Below are 21,796 nucleotides of genomic sequence, written 5' to 3'. Positions count from 1 at the left end.
AATACATTGCATTACGTAACATAAAGAAATTAACAATTTGCAGATACCCCCTTGCGCTGGGGTACTGCAGTCCCATCATTATTTCCTCTAGGAGTAGTTTCCTACGGGAACAGTTTTGTGTCTGGTGGCATCAGTTGCGACACAAGATGTCTAATAGCTCTTTTCTGCCCCCCCCCCCCCCCCCCCATCCCCATGTCTGGCTGTCAACACTGGACTGGTGAACAAAATGTCATCAGCTATGTCTGGCTCACATAAAACAACTGGCTGAATACAAATGATACATGTGAACCCAGTCTAACAGTCCACTAAAAGATCATTTCATGAAAGATATTGATTTAAAGGGAACCTATCACATTGAACATGGTGTCTGAGCTTCAAGCAGCAGATTATAGAGCAGGAGGAGCTGCACATACTGATACATAGTTTCATGGGAAAAGATTCAGTAAAACTTGTATTTCATTAATTAAAATTCCTGGTTATTCTGGGCTTTGACGTCAAGGAGGCGGACCTATGAGTGATTGACAGCTCTGTATACACAGTCATAGAGGGAAGGCTGTCTGTCACTGATAGGACTGCTTCCTGGACTGCAAGCTAAAAATAAGCAGGCATTTAAATGAATGAAATAAAAGTTTTATTGAATCCTCTCCCATAAAACTATATATCAATCTGCTCAGCTCCTCCTGCTCTATAACATGCTGCTTGCAAAATATTTTGCATTTTCATGGTGACAGGTTCCCTTTAAAGAACAACACTAAGACAAATGTATGTAGTATCTGATTATGTCTTGAGAAAGCTGAACCCACAGCTTGTGGGAAACATAAGAAAAAAAAAAAAGAAAGAAAGAAAAAAAGAGGGCGCTATCTTAATGCAGTGGGCTAAGGCAATGTGTGCATCCAGGTCAATAAACTATGAGATGTGCTCTCACCTGAACAATAGATGCATCTCCGCAGTATGCTATTCATTCCACTGGGTGAGGACCAACAAGCTGCTAGCCTTGATGCTGGTAACAGATATCCTTCCAGGCAATTCCCAAATTGTCTTGGAGAAGTAGGCTTCAGAAGAAAAAAAGCAACGTCTTGTGGTCCCCCAGAGCAGTAGTAAGGATCTGAGATGTTGTTACCGTAGAAGGGTTCTCTATTGGTATATCAGTACAACGCATTTCAATCCTAAATACCTAAAACCGAACTGATTGTGTTTTTACTTATCTCCTGTTTTAAAAAATCATAACTGCATTTGGTTGTTGTAGTTGCTGAACTATTGTGATGCTGTGGAAAGTAAGTAGAATATTTCTTGTGGGCAAATACATGATGACCTTTCTCTGTTCTAGGTGCCTCCACTCCTGGTGGTCCATTGTTGGCTTCTCTAGGGATACCCAGCCGACCGATCCAAACACATTTGGATATCAAGCATCTTCTGACATTTAGGATCAATGGCGTCTCTCCCCTTAGCCTCTTCCCAAACTTCAATGCAGTAAGTATATTTGTTATTCAGCCCTCTCTGCAATCTGGAATATAAGGAAGCACGTGTCATTGTCCGAGACATAGCTGATCATATCTGTGCCTGAGAGTCTATAGCTTTAGGGTCCGTGGACATAGCAAAGCAGCTGTAGGCACTCAATGGGGCACCATATTCTCCTCTCGAAGCAATGCTTTTGGAAGTGGAGTAAAAAGTGGGTCAGATTAGAACACCATAAATTGTAACTCATTCTTTTTTTTTTTGTAATGTGTAGGGGAAGTAATACTGACAATTTTTGTAATATATAATATACTTTAATTACTAAAATCGTACATTTCTATTAGAAAAATAGTCCTAAAGTGGCCCATTTTGTGCATTAGCAACCACCCTGTCTTCCGTCCTGTGAACCTCACAAAGCAAAGACAGACTTAGACCGGACAGACTAAAGATGGGAGATTTATCATTCAGCATCATCCACTGTAATAAATCTGACCCATTTTTAGACTGTCTAGTTTGCAGTCACTGTTAGTACATCTGCCCCATTGTTTACTGAGGTGAAGAATAAGTTCACTCATGCTGTTCATATAGCTCTACGTAGAAAGCTATGAAAAAAGCTCTGTGCATGTCAAGTAATGTACCAGTTATATATTTGCTTCCCTGCTATGGCTCCTTTCTCCCAAGTGGGTTGATATCGAAGTATCCCACTGGACATTCTTCCCTTGTCCTCTCCTAAGAAAAGGCCAACCATCTTATGTCTGACCCTCTGGCAAATTTTCTATCCTACATTTGAGATAATGGGATTGCACAAACGATCCCCGTTTATATAAACTGACTCCCTAGTATTTGAGCACAATGGCAAGTGATCTGCTGAGTTTGTGAGCATGGCGAGCTACGTTTTCAGCAAACAAAAGCCATCGGCCATCTCGAACTGTCATTCAGTGAACATTGACATTACAGAGAACATTGACATTACAGATCTGTTAGTGGTAGAAGAGTAGGAGTAATATCTTCCTTATATACCAATCTCGCCCTTAACCCCAGGAAAGTACCCTATATGTGTAATAGGAGGCAGACATGGGTGAGAAAAACTGGATGTTTCAGACTGGGCGCAAAGGGCTCTAAGTACAGCAGAAATATCCATCAGTACATCTCTGGTTGAGATCAGATGGAAGGTTATACTCAGTTGGTACCCAGTTACAACTAGACCAGGCATGGCCAACCTGCGGCTCTCCAGCTGTTGTAAAACTACAACTTCCACAATGCCCTGCTGTAAGCTGGTAGCTGCTGGCAGTCTGGGCATGATAGGAGTTGTAGTTTTGCAACAGCTGGAGAGCCTCAGGTTGGCCATCCCTGAACTAGACTATAAGATATATTCCTTATGGCCTCTCCAGTGTCCTGACATTCCTGTTTTAATAGCTTCATGCATTCCCCATGTAATAATAATTCTGGAGCATCTATTCTTATGGCTCTATGTTGTGCCATTCCTTTATTATTCCTTCTAGAAGTTATTAACAAATTACTATCAGTCTTCAGAAAGGGTACAGAGGGGAGGTAATAAGTTAGGGGTTTGTACCTGCACAGACTTACTCTATCCAATCAGTGCTGCCTGTACACCCCCCCCCCCCCCCAACTTGTTACCACCCCTCTGTACCCTTACTGCAGACTGCTAGCAATTCATTCATAACTTGTAGTAGAAATAATACAGGAATGGCACAACATAGAGTCATAAGAATAGATGCTCTAGAATTATTATTACATGGGGAATGCATGAAGCTATTAAAACAGGAATGTCAGGAGGGGTGAAAGGTCCTCTTTAAGAAGGGCAGGAATATGTGCCATGTATGGTGAGTATGCAGCATGTACACACCTTATACTTTTGGTCACCAGAGCCAATCTCACTTAAATCCCTAAATTCCAGGTATACTTAAAGGAAACCTGTCTTGCTGAATATGGTTTCCAAGTAGGAAATCTTCCAGCACTCGATAAAATCCAAAAGTTTATTGCCACATCAATAGAAATGTCAAGAGTCCAGCCAAAAAATACTTTTTTTTTTGTCTGGAATCGCAATGTTTTTGTTGATGTGACAATAAACTTTTGGATTTTATTGAGCTCTGGAAGATTTTCTGTTTGAAAACTTAATTTGTTCCTGTACTGACCTGGGTTTTGTTTTCCCTGCACCAGTATCACGTGTATTTAATCTAGTGGAGTGGTGAGCTGACTTTCCATGTGTCTTTTCCTGTATGTTGAACATGGTCCTGGATCTGCAAGTAGCATGTGTTAGAGCAGGAGCAGCTGAGCATATTGATATGTAGTTTTGGGGGGGACTGAGTAGAATGTATTGAAATCCCTATTCATTCTGGGCTTGGGAGTCCAGTGGGCGGTATTATCAGTGATGACAGAGAAGTATGACAATTATCTCTGTATGCACATTCATACAGGGTAGTCTGTCACTCATAGGACCGCCTACTGGACTCCTAAGCATAGAAAGAAAAGAAGTGTAAATCAATAATATAACATTTTACTGAATCATTTCCTATGAAACCATATACCAATCCGCTCAGCTCTTCTTGCTCTAAAATGTTCATGTAAATTGGGCTCCATTTTCAATGTGACAGGTTCCCTTTAAGTATACATGAGACAATAAAAACAACAAATACAATATACATGAGCTTAATGAGTGACTAGTACAGAAGAAGAGAGTGCTTACAATCTACCAAGAAAGGGGTAATGCGACAGTATATAGGGGTAGAGGCTGCTTGTGTGGTAGTGTAGTGGTAGCAGGGTTATTGTAGGTCATAAGCTTTTCCGAGTAGGTAGGCTTTTCTGGTTAATTTTGAAGGTTTCTATAGCCGGAGAGAGTGTGGTTTGTTGGAGTAGCGAGTTGTAGAGTATGGCACACAGGAGAAATCTTGGAGACAATGTTGTAAAGGAACAGACTAGAAGAGAGCAAAGAAAGTGGTCTTATAAAGACCATAGATGACATAATTAGGGATGAACGAACCTGAACTGCAGAGTTCGGTATTTGTACCGAACTTTGCGAGTTCGGGTACTCGAACCCGAACCTGGACTTTTTCACTGCAGTCCGGGTTAGGTGTTCGGGTGATTTTATTTTCTAACATGGTTATATCAGAAAATAATAGCATTCTTAAGACAGAATGAAAAAGAATATGGCCATTTAGGGGTTAAAAACCCCAACTCATATCATCCACTTGATTGCGCTGCAGCAGTCTCTTCTATCTTCATTCAGCAGGACCTGCCAAAGGACCTACAATGTGCGCGATGACGTCACGACGTAGGTACTTTGGCAGGTCCTGCTGAATGAAGATAGAAAAGACTGCTGCAGCTCGATCAAGTGGATGAGGTGAGTTGTTTTGGGGGGGGTTTAACCCCTAAATGGCAATATTCTTTTGCATTCTGTCTTAGAAATGCCATTATTTTCCGATATAACCATATTATAACGAAAAATAATAAAATAAAGTTCGGGTCCCCGTTGACTTCAATGGAGTTTGGGTTCGGGGTCAAGTTCAGGTCCTGAACACGAACTTTGACCTGAAGTTCGGTCGAACCTGGCGAACCTGAACTTCCACGTGTTTGCTCATCCCTATACATAATCCATAATATAGCATACCTCTGGTAATCATTTAAAACCTCTTGGGATATACACTTTAGTGTATACATTCAGGTTTGTAATGTAGATTTAAATAAGCAATTTCTGGTGTTTATTAGCTCTGTTCAAGTGTGTAGCCTGCTAGCATTAGCCTACAGGCTACACACTTTATTCATTTCAAAATGGGGCAGAATCGGAGATGACCTGAATTCCTGCAGCCATTTATTCCTCCTAGCTGAGAGACACTGGGAGTGAAAATAACCTAAGAGACCTAACTAAAATAATGATCATCTTGCCCAAATGAGAAATAACAACATGTCTGTCTGTAGAGGGATCTTGCAAGTTAACAAAATCCTCTAATAACTGCTTTAAGACAATGATTCAAGAATATGTTGCAGTTTGAGAAGTGACGGTGGAGGAAAACAAGTACAATGTGATAAATCTACCTTGTAGACAGAGTGACTGTGTCCGGGCTGCAGGTCCACTGTACCTGACATTACAAACAATGATAACTTCATGTTAGTAAATTAAAGAGGTTTTCCAGGAGTTCGATATTGATGGCCTAACCTCAGGATAGGTTATCAATAGCTAACCGGTGGGAATCCGACAGCTGGAACCCTCGACGATCAGCTGTTTGAAGAAACTGCGGTGCTCAGGTAATATTATGAAACCTGATGAAGGGGAAGTTTTAATCCCCGAAACGCATTGTTTCCATTAAAGAGGAAGATTTATTCCATTGAGACTGTTTCCATTGTGGACTTGCGCCGAAGCAGAACCTCGTTTCTTTTATTGCAACTTTTCCTTTTGGGGGACTGGAAATCCCATCAAAAAGAACACACAGTCTGCGGCTGCAGTTCTGGAAGATAAGTCTCATCAATACAAGCCTTCAATAGGGTTGTGCCTATTTTAGCACAACCCAAAAAGGTGAGCCTTCACAATCCTCATGATATCATTTTATCTGTATATACATACTATCCTATTGTGCGCCCCTTTCTCTTCTATTCTCTATTCCCCTCATTTGTTTGAGAGGAATTTAGATTTGTCCAACACACAAAGACTGGTGAGCACTATGACCTCCTCACAATACACCAAGCACAGTGCCGTACATTATACAGTAGCTACACATGGTATGGCAGCCCAGGCCCATTCCCTTGAATGGGACTGAGCTGCAAATAGGCAGTGATGTCACTGGCCTAGGAAGAGGTTGATCATCAATAGTGGCAGGTATCAGACCCCCACTGATCAGATATCGATGACCTGTCTTGAGGATAAGCCATCGATATCAAACTCTCGCTATTCCGACCCTTTTCCTCCTCTTCCCATGAACATGGGAGGCAGCCTATTTCCATAAGATCAAAGGATCTGGTTAACTTCAAGATGCTTGATTCTTTTTTACCCTGCTTTTGCCATTGGGAAGAGTTAGGACACCACCGTACACATTTGATGGTCGGCCAAGTAAGCCATCTTTTACCTATTGTGTCTTGGTACCTTTAGGAAGGAGGAGAGATCTGTGACATAAACTGGTACATGAGGTACATGAGGATCTAATAGCGTTATGAAGTTCTCCTTTTTTTACTTGAGGTATGTCTTATGACCTTCCATAGGTAGCCATTAGCTGTACCCAATGCCTTTTTGTCTGCAGTCTTTGTTTGAAAGGGACCAAATGCACAATAATGATAATGTACTTGACATAGGTTTTGAAGTTTGTTGTTTTTTGGTCTGGACAGTGGAAAAGTTAATCTTCTTTCTGAGAGTCACCAAACAGTCTATATCTATAAGCCCTGTAGACAGAAATAATTTCTGGAGATAGAGTCTTCTGTTAAGAGTAAAAGAAAAAAATTGAGAATCAAGTCTTTGTTAGATGACTTTTCCCAATCTATAATGCCAGCATTGTCCTCGCTGCTGGTCTGAGGCTTAGCAAGATTATCTTATCTCCAGTATGACTGTCAGGATAGAGGCTGCGTTTTAAGGCCGATCGTATTTCTTTGCGAAATTATTTAGCCAAGGAGACAGGTGCATCTGTCTTCGAGGCACAAAGCTGGGAGGGCGAGAAGTGTTATCAGGGCCCCAAATTCCATTCAGAGAAGTGAGCCGCATGACAATATGTGATGATTAATGGGCTGTCTGAGATTCAAACTTCTCCACCACCACACCAACCAGTGCATCACAAAATTAGTCACGTTGTGTTTGTGCACAAAATGAATACAACACACTTAACACATGTCAGCAATGGGAGGAAAACCAATTGACGCAACAAATATGTTTATTCAATTTACAAAGCAAGTTGGTTTATGTGCAACAAATAGGGTTATTGGACACCCTTGTGGGGCATTTTCTTATTGTTGCATCCTACTTATCTTAGGCTAAAAATAATTTTTCTAATTAGTCTTTTTTTTTTTTTTTTTTGAACATAATTTTTATTAAGTTTTTCAAATATTTAGACAATTGTACAGCATCAGTACATCCTTATCGTCTTCATAGAAAAAAAAGACAATATGCTCATTATTCACAAACAGTACAATATAATACATTCCCTTCCTTGACCCTCCCCCCTCCCTACTGAAACAGCCCCCTCCCCCCTCCCTCCCTCCCTCTCTCTCTGTGTCCCTGAGGTGCTTAACATTGTTATTAGTCAATCTGAAGTCTCCCCAAAGTTTGGCTTAGTTTTTTCTTCAAGTACCATTCGGATAGAGTGAATGGGGTCATTAAAGTATGCATATCCCTGTCTGAGTATACCACTTTTATAAAAGCCTCCCACCTCCTGAAAAAGGAGTTTATAAATCGCTCTCCCATTTGTTCCGCTTCAATCCTTTCCATATCCAGACAAAGTTTAGCGTGGTTGAGGACTTCCATCATTGATGGTAATTGAGGCTTGAGCCAATGTTTAAGGATACAGCGTTTGGCTGCTAATAGCAGGATATGAATAATTGGTTGCACATTGGTCCCATTCGCCTGAGCATGGAAAAGTATCAAATCAGGAGACAAAGGAATTGAGATTTTCAAATATCTTTTAATTTGAGACCTAACTAATTTCCAAAATTTCTGGGAGGCTGGACAGGACCACATTCCATGACTCAGATCTGACCTTTCCAAGTGACATTTGGGGCATTTAGTTAACCTATCTGAGGATAGGAGGGGAGAAGAGAATTGGAATCCATATATGGCTTTATGGATAAATCTGAAATGAGATTCTCTCCAGACTTGGTTGATAATTACTTTATTGACTATATTCCATCCTTGTAGTACTAACGTGTCTGCATCTAGTGAGGGGAATATTTTTTTCCAGTGAGAGAAGACCTTATCTGCCAGACCCTTTTGTTTGCTATCTCGCAGCTCGTGGTAAAGCTCTGAGAGTGATCTTTTTCTGGAGCCATTCCCCACCAAACGATCAAAAGGATTGACAGAGAACTCCCCAGCCATGTTTTTCACTCTAGATCTAAGGAAACTAACCATCTGAGCGTGTGCCAAAAAATGCTGTGATTTGACCTGCGGGAATCTTTTTTGTAGCTCGCCGAAAGACACATAGGTGTTAGTTTGCCTGTCCCAGAAATCCTGAACTCTCCCAAAACCTCCCTGTTTCCATGGTTCAAAGTGTTTTGCCTCAGTGCCTGCTGGGAATTCTGGGTGATCCCAGACCGGCATGAACTTTGAAATCCTGAATGGAAGCTTGTAAATCTTCCTTACCCCTTTCCAGGCTGCAATGGTGTCAGTTAACAAAGTGCTTTGTTTGGCCACAAGAGGCAGAGCCGAGAACCTCGTGTGTAGAAGTGCTCCCAGGGCCCATGGTCTAGCTAATTGGGTCTCCAGTTGTGTGTTAGTGTAAAAGTTGGTTCCGAAAATCCAATCGACGCCATGTCTTAATAGACCGGCCAAGTTATACGACCTTAGGTCAGGTAATGCCATTCCCCCTGATCCCTTAGGCAGTTGAAGTTTCGGGAAAGCTATGCGAGGCTTGCGTCCCCTCCAGATAAAAGCTCTGAATGCTGACTCCAAGTCCAATATATCCTTATGTTTGACCAGAATGGGAATCGTTTGCATCGGATATAATAGTTTTGGAGTGCACATCATTTTTATTAGTTGTACTCTTCCCCCAAGGGACAGTGGGAACTGCATCCACCTCTGCAAATCTCCCTTGATCTTTTGGATAATAGGTGGATAATTTAACGAATAAAGTGTCCCCGGGTTTCTTCCTATCTGGATGCCTAAATATCTAATTGACTTCGTAGCTACCTGGAGGGGGACTCCTAACGGTTTTCCGCTAGTGCTTGGGATGTTTGAACCAATAAACAATATCTCAGATTTGGTTGTATTGACTCGATATCCTGACCTAATACCAAAATCAGAGAACAGTTGAAACAAGCGAGGTAGATCTCTGAAAGGGTTCTCTAAAAATACTAATAAATCATCAGCAAATAGCACGTGTTTTAGTTCCCTATTCCCCACCTTAATTCCCTCGATCTTGCTATCCCCAGCTAGTCTCCTAGAGAGGGGCTCTAAGGCCAGGTTGAATAGGAGGGGGGATAGAGGGCAACCCTGCCTGGTACCCTTGCCCAACCTAAAGGGCTGTGACAAAAACCCTGGGGTATGAATCCTAGCCCACGGGTCTGAGTATAATGCCCTTATATATTGGCGGAAGGCCCCGTCAAGTCCCATCACCTCCAGTACCTGTTCCATCCATCCCCAGTGAACATTATCAAAAGCTTTTTCAGCGTCCACTGTTACTAATGCTGGGGATGGATGGAGATCAGGTCGAAGTTTGACCTCATCCAAAATCGTAAGTACCTTGCGGACATTAGTTACTGCTGCTCTGCCCTGTACAAAACCCACCTGGGCTGGGGAGATTAATCTTGGTAGTATCTTTGCTAATCTGTCTGCTAAAATTTTGGAGATTATCTTCAAATCTACATTTATTAGAGAAATTGGGCGATATGATGATGGGTACGCTGGGTCCTTCCCTGGCTTTGGTATTATTTTAATGTGGGCCGTATTGGTTTGATTCGGGATTGCCTCCCCCTGCATATAGCTCCTAAATACTTGCTCTAGTAGAGGTGAGATCTCTGGGGATAAGAGACGATAAAACTCGCCAGAAAACCCGTCTGGGCCTGGGGCTTTTCCTAAAGATAAGTTTTTTATAGTAAATTCGATTTCCTCCTTGGAGATGGGGGCGTTGAGGGCGTTTTTCTCCTCTTCACTAAGTTTCGGCAAAGATACTTTCTCCAACCACTGTTTATTATCTAAGGGAGGGGTGTTTGGGGCCTTATAGAGATCCTCATAAAATGTTCTCAGGACTGCATTTATGTCTTTGGGGTGCGTCTGTAAGTGACCCAGACTATTTCTGAGAGGAGGTATGATAGTAGTAGGTCGTTGACCTTTCGCTAGCCCCGCCAATAATTTCCCAGACTTATTACCGTGCCTGTACAGACGGGCTTCCCATTTTGATTGTGAGATCGCCTCCCATCTATGTAACCACTGCTCATACTCCTTTTTAGCTGATTGCCAGATGTTTTTTAAACTAGGAAGCGGTTTACCCAAAAAGTTAGTGTAAGCCAACCTCAATTTGTTACTAAACTCTATTATTTTGGCTCTGATATTCTTCTTTTTGCTCCCCACAAATGCCATAATCCTACCCCGTAGAACCACTTTACCTGCATCCCAGAGGCTTTGGGGACCTACTGTGTCCCTATTGTCCTGGAAATATTCCAACCACCACCCTCTTAATCTATTTTTGAAATCCTCGTCTGAAAACATATTAGAGGGAAATCTCCAGATAAAGTCAGAGCCCCTAAGGATACGGTCCCTAAGCAGGATTGAGACTGGTGAATGATCAGATATAATTAGTTCCTCTATCCGGGGATCAGATATAAGGGATAAACCGCTGTTACTCACAAGTAAGTAATCTAGGCGGGACCAAGAGCTATGTGCGTTGGAGAAATGTGTAAAATCCCTGCCCTCAGGGTTAAAGGCCCTCCATGTGTCAATCAGCTGAGCATCCTGGAGTAACGATGACATTCTAGAGTCTCGTGTGTCTAAGCTCAGGTTTCTAGGTTGGTTTCTCCGTCTATCCTCCTCCGGGTTCACCACCGCATTTAGGTCACCCCCCAAGATCTTCAATTCTATGGGATCCCCCGTAACCCGAGCTCCCAAGGAGTTGAAGAACCCCACATCACGTTCATTTGGGCCATAGACATTATACAGGCTTATATCCCCTAAGTGTGAAGTGAGATGTAAATGAGCAATCCTGCCCTGTGAGTCATGAGACTGTTGCACTACACTGTATGGAAGCCCTCTTTTTAAAAGCGTGAGCACCCCAGCTTTGTTTCCCACAGCCGGAGATCCAAATACCTCACCTACCCATAATCTCTTCATCCTAACAAAGTCTCCCTGATCTAAGTGGGTCTCTTGAAGTAGTGCTATGTCTGCTTTCAGACGCTTTAGGTGTTTCAGAACCATAATACGTTTATGCGGAGATCGGAGACCTTTTACATTCCACGTTATTATTTTTAGATTGTTAGCCATGAGGGTAAACCCAGAAAAGATCTATGAAAAGCAATGTTGAGAGAGATAACCCGTGCCCCCTATCCCAATCCCCCCTCCCCCCCCTTGTAACCTGCCCAACCCAACATAACTTAAAACTTGAACGTCTAGTTAAAGACATAAACCAAGGGCTCCTGCCCCTACACATAGTGTTAAAGGCTTCACTTCTTCCCAACACTCTGATCAAGCATGCATATCTCATCAGCATACTATAATAACTCATATCTCTCCTCCTCTTTCGCTCAGCGACTTCTCATATAGCTTGGTACACAGCCATATTGAAGTAGGCAACTGCATTCATACAACTAACATTGGCAGAAATAATGACAAAAAAATGGCGGAGCGGCAAACCTCGCCTTCTGCGGCCATATAAGGAGGTCTGGCCGAGCGTCCCGTGCATGATGTCCATCAAACATGAGAACAATAAAACAAAGGTAGAATAAGATAAAGATAAAATAACTGCTCCAAACTTCAGTAGGAACATATCAAGTATTATTACTACTCATCTTCACCCCACGATAGCGAATGTCCCTCATCCGGCCTCTTTCTGGGTAACGGCTGGGGTGCGCCCCTTCCAAGCAGGTGGACCTGTGGCTCCTCTTGGCTCTCTTAATGACTCCATCTCAGGTGATGCCGGCGCGTTGACTGTACTGCTGCGGTACGTAATCGCTGGTAATGGGGTTCGCTCCATCACGTTGATCTTTAGACGCCGACTTGCTTCTGTAGGTGAGTCGAAGGTTTCCCCAGACCCGTCCGGTTGCTGCACCTTTAGGATTGCCGGGTATAATAGAGAAAAGCGGATCTGGGCTTTGAATAGTGCAGAGCAAATAGGGGCAAAAGCTCTTCTGCGCCTGGCGACATCAGCAGAATAGTCCCCAAAGATAAGTACGCGTTGCCCTCGTAACAGCACCCCTCCGCCTTGCTGCTTGTATGCCCGGAGTAAAGCAGTCTTATCAGCATAGTCCAGATACTTAACTATAACTTGGCGGGGTCTGCTTCCTCGCGTTTGATTCAGGCGTGATCCCCGGGGCCTAGTAGTATCATCAGGTTGCATGTTTTGGCCCACCCGATGGGCCCTTTCCACCTTACATTTGGCCCCTAGCCCCAACACCCCCGGCAGTTCGGACTCACATATGGCGATGAGCTCCCGTGCTGGAATGTTCTCGGACAGGCCTATCAGGCGGAGATTGCTCCTTCTGGAGCGATTTTCCAGGTCGTCTACTTTACTCCATAACTTTGTATTTTCCGACACCACCTGGGTTAGATGATTTTTTAGCATTTCATTGTCAGCCTCAATATCCGACATCCTGGTCTCTAGTTCCTCCAGGCGGGCCCCATGTTGCGTAACCTCTGTTTGTATCGTCGCAAGAGATTGTGCCACCGTAGAAGAGAGAGCTTCTTGTAAGTCCGGTGATATCCGAGCCGCCACTTCCAGCGCTAGTTGTTTGTAATCCACTGAGGGAAAATCTTCCTCCTCGGCGGGAACCGGGGGCCGCTGGGGTGAGTCGTTCGGCAGGGAATGAACTGCAGGCTCATTCTGGCGGGTTGCCATTTTAGGTTCAGTTGGCGCCTTTTCTGGTTTGGCCAGATTTTTCTTTGATTTGCTCCCCATGAAGATTAGGTACCGGTCCATAAACCGCCCGGTGAGCTGTGAAGTAGATTGTCCCAACTGCCAGCGGATATCAGGCAGCTGGTGTGACTGGGAGAATGTAGTCGCTGAGCTGCAGAGACGGAGCTCCTCTCACATGCGACCAGTCATGTCGGCGCCGGAACCGGAAGCCCCACTCTAATTAGTCTTTATTTAAAATGTTCAGCAGTTTGTCTTCTATAGCCTTTAGGTTTTGCTGACTCTACAGATTGTTGCTTTTCACTGAAATCCATCTGAGAGCCTGCTGTGATGAGTAGATCTGTAACCCTATCTCCGGTCTCCTGACAGCTCAAAAACACTCATTTAATGGAAGGTATTCTTCACAATTTCGTTTTCCAATCTTCTGGTACGTCAGAAGAACAGAAAACAATAAAAAAAAAACACGGATCCTTTATTTTGAACATCTGTTATGCTCATTTTGGAGCCTAAAATAACGGATCTCAGATGGAAATGGCTAAAACAGATGCATTTTCTTTTCTGTTCTTCTGACAGATCAGAAGAACAGAAAGTGAAAGAGTGATGTGAACCTACCCTTAGCTAAATTCAAATCAGTTTGATCATAATTTAGCTTAAAGGGAACCTGTCATCAACTTTATGCTGCCTATACTAATGGCAGAATAAAGTAGAGACAGGTGAGTTGATTTCAGCGGTCTGTCATTTATAAGTAAAAAGTAAGTGGTTGCCGAGAACCAACATCACAATTGCAATGACTGGGCCTGGAAAAGCGTCACGGCCACCTGAGAAGACTCATGGTTATTCATGATGTCCTGCTCTCCCTGCCCACCTGCTGATGACTGACAGTCTTCTACCTAGTCTTCTCCCTTTTCCTCTAGGAGAGAACTGAACTCAATCATCAGCAAATGGGTGAGAGTGCAGGAGATTATGACTAACCATGACTCTTCTCAAGTAGATTTGACTCTTTGCAAGGCCTGTGCTGCAATGATTATGATGTTGGTTCTCAGAAACCACTTACTTTTAGCTCATGAATGACACACAGCTGAAATCATAATTTCTGTCATTAATTTATGCTGCCTTCAGTGATGTCAGAATAAAATTGATGACAGGTTACCTTTAAATAAATGTTGATGAGCTGTCAAGAGAGCAGAGATAAGGGCCACAGATTGAGCCATCAGAGCAGCTCTCTGAAGGATTTCAGTGAGAAGCAGAAAGAACAGTCTGCAGAGGACAAATAGTTGAACATTTTAAATAAATACCTACTGCAAAAATTATTTTTAACCCAAGACAAATAAAATGCAATAATAAAAAATACCCCCAAAGGTGTCCATAGCCTTTAAGTTAATACAGAGAAAAATAATTTAATTGTTTGTCTTTGTATATACTACTAGCGCTACAGAGCTTTCCTTGGACACAAGAGGGACAGCTGCTCTTGTTGCCTATTGGATATTTTATGGTATTAGATAAAGGATCAGCTTATTTCAGAAACATGCCTACTCGAGTCTGTGGGTTGTATCCTACATCAGAGGCATACAAGGAAGAGAGGACCCCTAGCAAGATCCCTAGCAAAAATGGGTTTTTCCACCCATTGTAGAAGTACCTGGTGTTTTTTCCGTTTACCTCTTTTTCATGACCCTTGGGTTCATTCTTCAACCATGTGTGCTAATGATGCAGTTGCTCTTCAGAGAGGAGTCCTGTGCCAGTTCTCAACGCCTAATAGCAAAGGGGATGGGAACAGTAAGGATTGGGCTCCTTTTATTCAGTGGTCCTATATCAGCTACATGGTCTGGCTCTATGGCACTGGTACTGTAGCTCATCCTTAATCACTTGACAAGGGATAAGCTGCAGTACCAGACACAGTCCATGGACAAATGTGCTGATTCTGAAGGAATAATCATCTAACCAAGAGCAGCATCTACATAGAGTTTGTATGTTCTCCTCATGGGTTTCTTCAGATGCTGGTTTCCTCTGAATCTCTAAAATCACACTGATATGATCATTGGATTATGGGCCTAGCAAGTACATGTGTGGGGAAATTACATTGGGGGAGTAGATTGAGAGCTCATTATAGATTCATAACTATAGGGTTTAAGTGGAGTTAATATTACCACTATCAGTAATATTAATGATGGCCACAACATCAGGTTGGAAGAAACCAGTAATACAAGGAATACCGATAATACATTGAAGATGGTTTATAGGTTGTGTACATGTCTCATAACTAAATGCACAGAATCCTTGAAAAGTGTTGATTTATTGTAATGAAGATGTTGGATTATTTCTCTTTGCAGATGGATCCAGTGCAGAAAGCAGTCATTAATCATACCTTTGGTGGCCCTTCACCTCCAAAAAGAAAACCTTTTATATCCTGCAATATTTGCCATCTCAGGTTCAACTCACTGGTAAGAACTTAATATACCTAAGGTAGAGTTTTTCCCCCATTTAACTCAAGTCAGCTATTGCTATGAGCAGTCACTTCCTGTATATGATGTATTTTATGTTTTACTAACAAGATTGAGTTCTACATCCTCACTACTTCCATAAATTACATTTAGTTCTCTAAATGCACGGCTTCCGTGAAATATACTGTACAGCAAATGTTTAAATGAGGTTAGAACCATATGGAATATGTATTATTGTCATCTGCCATATGGCTATGGATACTTTCTCTTCTTCCTAAGGAGCCATGTGTCTACAAACCCACAAAACAGCCTAGTCCTGATCCATGAGCAAAGCCCACATATTCTATATAGAAACTGGTGCACAGGCCAATAGGTGGCCTTTGCTGTCACTTAGGTACCAGACCATCAGACTTCCCAGATTATTATCAGGTGGTTATGGAAAGCAGGACTTATAGGGATTATGCAAATCTGACTAATAGTGACATCTGTATGGAGTTTGTATGTTATCCACATGTGTGCTGACTACTGACTACTAGTATATCATTATCTGGTTATACTCGCTGTACCTGGGCTTGCTGTATTAAGTGGGCTTGTGAATAAGTGGAGTTTAAAGAACCAGAGTTTAAGACAAGGAGCAAGAAAATAAGGTTTGATAGATTTTCCTTGTGTGTTGTTGGCTTGATTCTAGCTAGTCCTCCAACTGCAGCAGACAGGGTCTAATTCTAACTCATATTTACAGTTTTCCTTCTTTACTGTTCATCCCCATTTAAACATGTGCTCCATGGGCAATACCACTAAGTGTGTGTTCTGTGCAATTTATGCGTGCCTTGAATAGTCATTCGAGGGTGAATACATTTGCACTAGATGCAATCATGTTGTATATTTGGAAGCCCAGATCTTGGATCTAAATAAGGCTATTTTCACACTTGCGGCAGAGTGATCCAGCAAGCAGTTCCATCGCCAACTGATGGCATTTGTAAGACTGATCAGTCAGAAAAATGCATTGAAATGCCGGATCCGTCTTTCCGGTGTCATCCGGCAAAACGGATCCGGCACTAATACATTCCTATGGAAAAAAATGCCATATCCGGCATTTAGGCAAGTCTTCAGTTTTTTGGGCTGGAGATAAAACCGTAGCATGCTGCGGTTTTGTCTTTTGCCTGATCAGTCAAAATGACTGAACTGAAGACATCCTGATGCATCCTGAACGGAATGCTCTCCATTCAGAATGCATGGGGATATACCTGATCAGTTCTTTTCCGGCATTAAGGGCTCTTTCACACCTGCGTTATTGTCTTCCGGCATAGAGTTCCGTCGTCGGGGCTCTATGCCGGAAGAATCCTGATCAGGATTATCCTAATGCATTCTGAATGGAGAGTAATCCGTTCAGGATGCATCAGGATGTCTTCAGTTCCGGAACGGAACGTTTGTTGGCCGGAGAAAATACCGCAGCATGCTGCGCTTTTTGCTCCGGCCAAAAATCCGGAACACTTGCCGCAAGGCCGGATCCGGAATTAATGCCCATTGAAAGGCATTGATCCGGATCCGGCCTTAAGCTAAACGTCGTTTCGGCGCATTGCCGGAGCCAACATTTAGCTTTTTCAGAGTGGTTACCATGGCTGCCGGGACGCTAAAGTCCTGACAGCCATGGTAAGTGTAGCGGGGAGCGGGGGAGCAGTGTACTTACCGTCCGTGCGGCTCCCCGGGCGCTTCAGAGTGACGTCAGGGCGCCCCAAGCGCATGGATCACGTGATCGCATGGATCACGTCATCCATGCGCATGGGGCGCTCTGACGTCATTCTGGAGCGCCCCGGGAGCCGCACGGACTGTAAGTATACCGCTCCCCCGCTCCCCGCTCCTACTATGGCAACCAGGACTTTAATAGCGTCCTGGGTGCCATAGTAACACTGAAAGCATTTGGAAGACGGTTCCGTCTTCAAATGCTTTCAGTACACTTGCGTTTTTCCGGATCCGGCAGGCACCTCCAGCAACGGACGTGCATGCCGGATCCCAACAACGCAAGTGTGAAAGAGGCCTAAGCCCTTCTGACGGAACTCAGTGCCGGAAAAGAAAAATGCTAGTGTGAAAGTACCCTAAGGGCTCTTTCACACTTGCGTTGTTGTGTTCCGGCATAGAGTTCCGTCGCCGGGGCTCTATGCCGGAAGAATCCTGATCAGGATTATCCCCATGCATTCTGAATGGAGAGAAATCCGTTCAGGATGCATCAGGATGTCTTCAGTTCCGGAACGGAACGTTTTTTGGCCAGAGAAAATACTGCAGCATGCTGCGCTTTTTGCTCCGGTCAAAAATCCGGAACACTTGCCGCAAGGCCGGATCTGGAATTAATGCCCATTGAAAGGCATTAATCCGGATCCGGCCTTAAGCTAAACGTCGTTTTGGCGCATTACCGGATCCGACGTTTAGCTTTTTCTGAATGCTTACTATGGCACCCAGGACGCTATTAAAGTCCTGGCTGCCATAGTAGTAGTGGGGAGCGGGGGAGCAGTATACTTACAGTCCGTGCGGCTCCCAGGGCGCTTCAGAGTGACGTCAGGGCGCCCCACACGCATGGATGACGTGATCGCATGGATCATGTGATCCATGCGCATGGGGCGCTCTGACGTCATTCTGGAGCGCCCCGGGAGCCGCACGGACTGTAAGTATACTGCTCCCCCGCTCCCCCGCTCCCCACTACTACTATGGCAGCCAGGACTTTAATAGCGTTCTGGGTGCCATAGTAACACTGAATGCATTTTGAAGACGGATCCGTCTTCAAATGCTTTCAGTTCACTTGCGGTGTTACGGATCCGGCGGGCACTTCCGGCAAATAGAGTGCACGACGGATCCGGACAACGCAAGTGTGAAGGAGCCCTAAGCAGCTTGAAATACTTAGGGCATTGCAGACCTAAAGAGAGGCTTAGACCTCACTGTGCAGGCACTGACTGGGGTCAGGGAAATGGAGGTGGGAGGAGGAGGGCAAGATCAGGACTATCAGGTCAGCATTGGGTTCATGTAGGAAATAGGGGTAGAGGGAAAAGTGCCAGGGAGTCTAGTCCTGAGCAGGAACGCCCTAGTAAATATGCCTGTTTGGCTGATATTAGGGAGGAAAGCCCAGGGCCAGCAACACTGGCGCAGGGCGTTTCTCCTAGCAACCAGGAGGATGCCCCCTGCAGGAAGGATGGGAAAAGGAGTGCAGCAAAGGTCAGACAGATGCTGGTGGTAGGGGAGTCTATTATTAGGAGGACAGACAGGGTCATCTGTTGCCGGGAGCGTGAATGCCGAACAGTGTGTCATCTTCCGGGTGCTCGGGTACGGCATATTGCGGATCGGATTGACAGATTGCTGGGTGCGGCAGGGGAAGACCCGGCGGTCATGGTACACATTGGCACCAATAACAGAGTCAGGGGAGATGGAAGGTCCTTAAAAATAATTTTAGGGAACTAGGAGACAAGCTCAAATCCAGGACCTCCAAGGTTTTCAGAAATACTACCATTGCCACGAGCGTCACCAGAGAGACAACAGGAGCTTAGGGAGTTAGATAAGTGGCTCAGAAGCTGGTGCAGGAAGGAAGGGTTTGGGTTCATGGAGAACTGGGCCGACTTCTCTGTCGGTTACAGGCTCTACAGTAGGGACGGGCTGCACCTTAATGGGGTGGATGCAACTGCTCTGGGGGAAAAAATGGTTAGATGGCTGGAGGAGCTTTTAAACTAAGATCTAGGGGAGGGTGGGGGGGGGGGGGGGGGGGTCATACTAATAAGGGGATAGTGTAGATAGAGAGTGGGATATAAGAGGGGAAAGTGGGAATTTAGTGGGGGCCGGGGTTAGTGAGGAAAGTAGGGAGAAGACTTGGCAGAACTATACACCAATGAAAAATAGATCTGCTGGTAACAAGAACCTGTTACATACAAACATCAACCAAGGTAACCCAAAAATGCCAGATATTCACTTTACAGGTAATAGTAATTTAAAATGTATTTTCACAAATGCCAGAAGTCTAGCTAGCAAATGGGGGAGCTGGAGGCTATGGTACTAGAAGAACACATAGATGTAGTTGGTGTGGCTGAGACATGGTTGGACTCTTCGCATGACTGGGCTGTTAATATTGAGGGTTTTACACTGTTTAGTAAAGACCGGGTCAATAGAAAAGGAGATGGTGGCGTGTGCCTGTATGTGAGGAGTGATCTGAAGACAAGTGTGAAAGAGGCAATTGTGGGTGAGGATGGTGAGGATGTGGAAACCTTATGGGTGGAAGTTCAAAGGGATATAAACACTGAAAAAATAATACTTGGTGTAATCTATAGACCTCCTAACATCACAGAGGAGATAGAAACGCAACTGTATAACCAAATAGAGCGGGCGGCATAGGCTGGTACAGTGGTCATAATGGGAGATTTTAACTTCCCAGACATTGACTAGGGTCATGATTCTGCCTCAACCGCAAAGGGGAGAAAATTCCTCAACTTCCTGCAGGACCACTTTATGGGCCAGTTTGTAGAAGCTCCCACTAGGGGCGATGCTCTGTTGGATCTGGTCATTTCTAATGATGCAGAGCTTGTTGGTAATGTTACTGTTCGAGAAACACTAGGTAATAGTGACCACAATATAATTATATTCCCGCTAAACTATAAGAAGCAAACTCTGTCAGGCAGAGCAAAGACACTGAATTCTAAAAAGGCTAATTTCCCTGGGTTGAGGGCATTTCGGGGCATAGACTGGGAGCAGCTACTGTCACATAATAATAATACTGAGGATAAATGGGAGAGCTTTAAATCCACATTGAGTAATTGCACTAAAAAAATTATTACTTTAGGTAACAAGTATAAACGGCTAAAATTAAACCCCCCATGGTTTACAGCTACTGTAAAAAGGGCAATAAAATACAAAATAAGGGCATTTAAAAAATACAAATCTGAGGGGTCAGCTGTAGCGTTTGAACATTACAAAGGGCTTAAAATCTGTAAAAAGGAGATAAAATTAGCAAAAATACAAAACAAACAGCAGGTGGCAAAAGAGAGCAAAACAAATCCCAAAAAATCCTTTAAATATATAAATGCTAAAAAAAAAACAAGGTCCGATCAGGTCGGTCACCTAATAATGGTAAAGGTGTGTGTGGGTGGGGGGGAGTAGTCACTGAAGATAAGGAAAAGGCAGAGTTACTAAATAGTTTTTTTTAGCTCTTTATATACAAAAGAAGAGAAAGGAGCTGATATCTGTGGCGCCGGGGCTGTTAGTACATACAGTAATACACTCAATTGGCTAACTGTAGATATGGTCCAAGAGAAGTTAAATAAGGTAAATGTGAACAAGGCTCTGGGTCCAGATGGATTACACCCAAGAGTGCTTAAAGAGGACCTTTCACCTGTATAAACTATGTTAACTGAGTATGCTGCCATATTAAGCGGCGCCCGGGGATCTCACTGCACTTACTATTATCCCTGGGCGCCGCTCCGTTCTCCCGTTATAGGCTCCGGTACCTTTGCTTCTTAAGTTATAGTAGGCGGGTCTTCCCTTGTCCTGTGGGCGTCTCCTTCTCCTAGGCTGCAGCGCTGGCCAATCGCAGCGCACAGCTCACAGCCTGGGAGAAAAAAACCTCCCAGGCTGTGAGCTGTGCGCTGCGATTGGCCAGCGCTGCAGCCTAGGAGAAGGAGACGCCCACAGGACAAGGGAAGACCCGCCTACTATAACTTAAGAAGCAAAGGTACCGGAGCCTATAACGGGAGAACGGAGCGGCGCCCGGGGATAATAGTAAGTGCAGTGAGATCCCCGGGCGCCGCTCTATATGGCAGCATACTCAGTTAACATAGTTTATACAGGTGAAAGGTCCTCTTTAAAGAGCTCAGTTCAGTCATTGCTATGCCCCTGTTTATAATTTTTAAAGATTCTCTAGGGACTGGTACAGTGCCAAGTGATTGGCGCAAGGCAAATGTGGTGCCCATATTCAAAAAAGGATCTAGGTCCTTCACAGGTAATTATAGACCAGTTATTGTAATTTTTGTTGTGGGAAAAATGTTTGAAGGACTCTTAAGAGACTATATACAGGAGTATGTGACTGTAAATATTATAAGTGATAACCAGCATGGGTTTACCAAGGACAGATGTTTTCAGACTAACCTGATTTGTTTTTATGAGGAGGTGAGTAGTAGCTTGGACAGAGGGGCGTCTGTAGATGTAGTGTTTCTGGATTTTGCAAAGGTT

General features: G+C 43.9%; 1 protein-coding gene across 2 annotated transcripts in view; it reads left to right on the top strand.

Moving 5' to 3' along the window:
• ZNF385C (zinc finger protein 385C) overlaps positions 1 to 21,796 on the top strand; it is a 321,616-nt gene that overhangs the window by 267,202 nt on the left and 32,618 nt on the right. For both annotated transcript variants that reach the window (XM_040436170.1, XM_040436169.1), the window contains exons 3-4: positions 1,328 to 1,470; positions 15,491 to 15,601. In XM_040436170.1, coding sequence (XP_040292104.1) covers positions 1,328 to 1,470; positions 15,491 to 15,601 — 254 coding nt within the window. The remainder of the gene's footprint in view (positions 1 to 1,327; positions 1,471 to 15,490; positions 15,602 to 21,796) is intronic.

The sequence above is a fragment of the Bufo bufo genome, chromosome 6, assembly GCF_905171765.1.
Source record: "Bufo bufo chromosome 6, aBufBuf1.1, whole genome shotgun sequence".
NCBI classification, from domain to species: Eukaryota; Metazoa; Chordata; class Amphibia; order Anura; family Bufonidae; genus Bufo; species Bufo bufo.
This window is presented reverse-complemented; position numbering and strand designations above follow the sequence as displayed.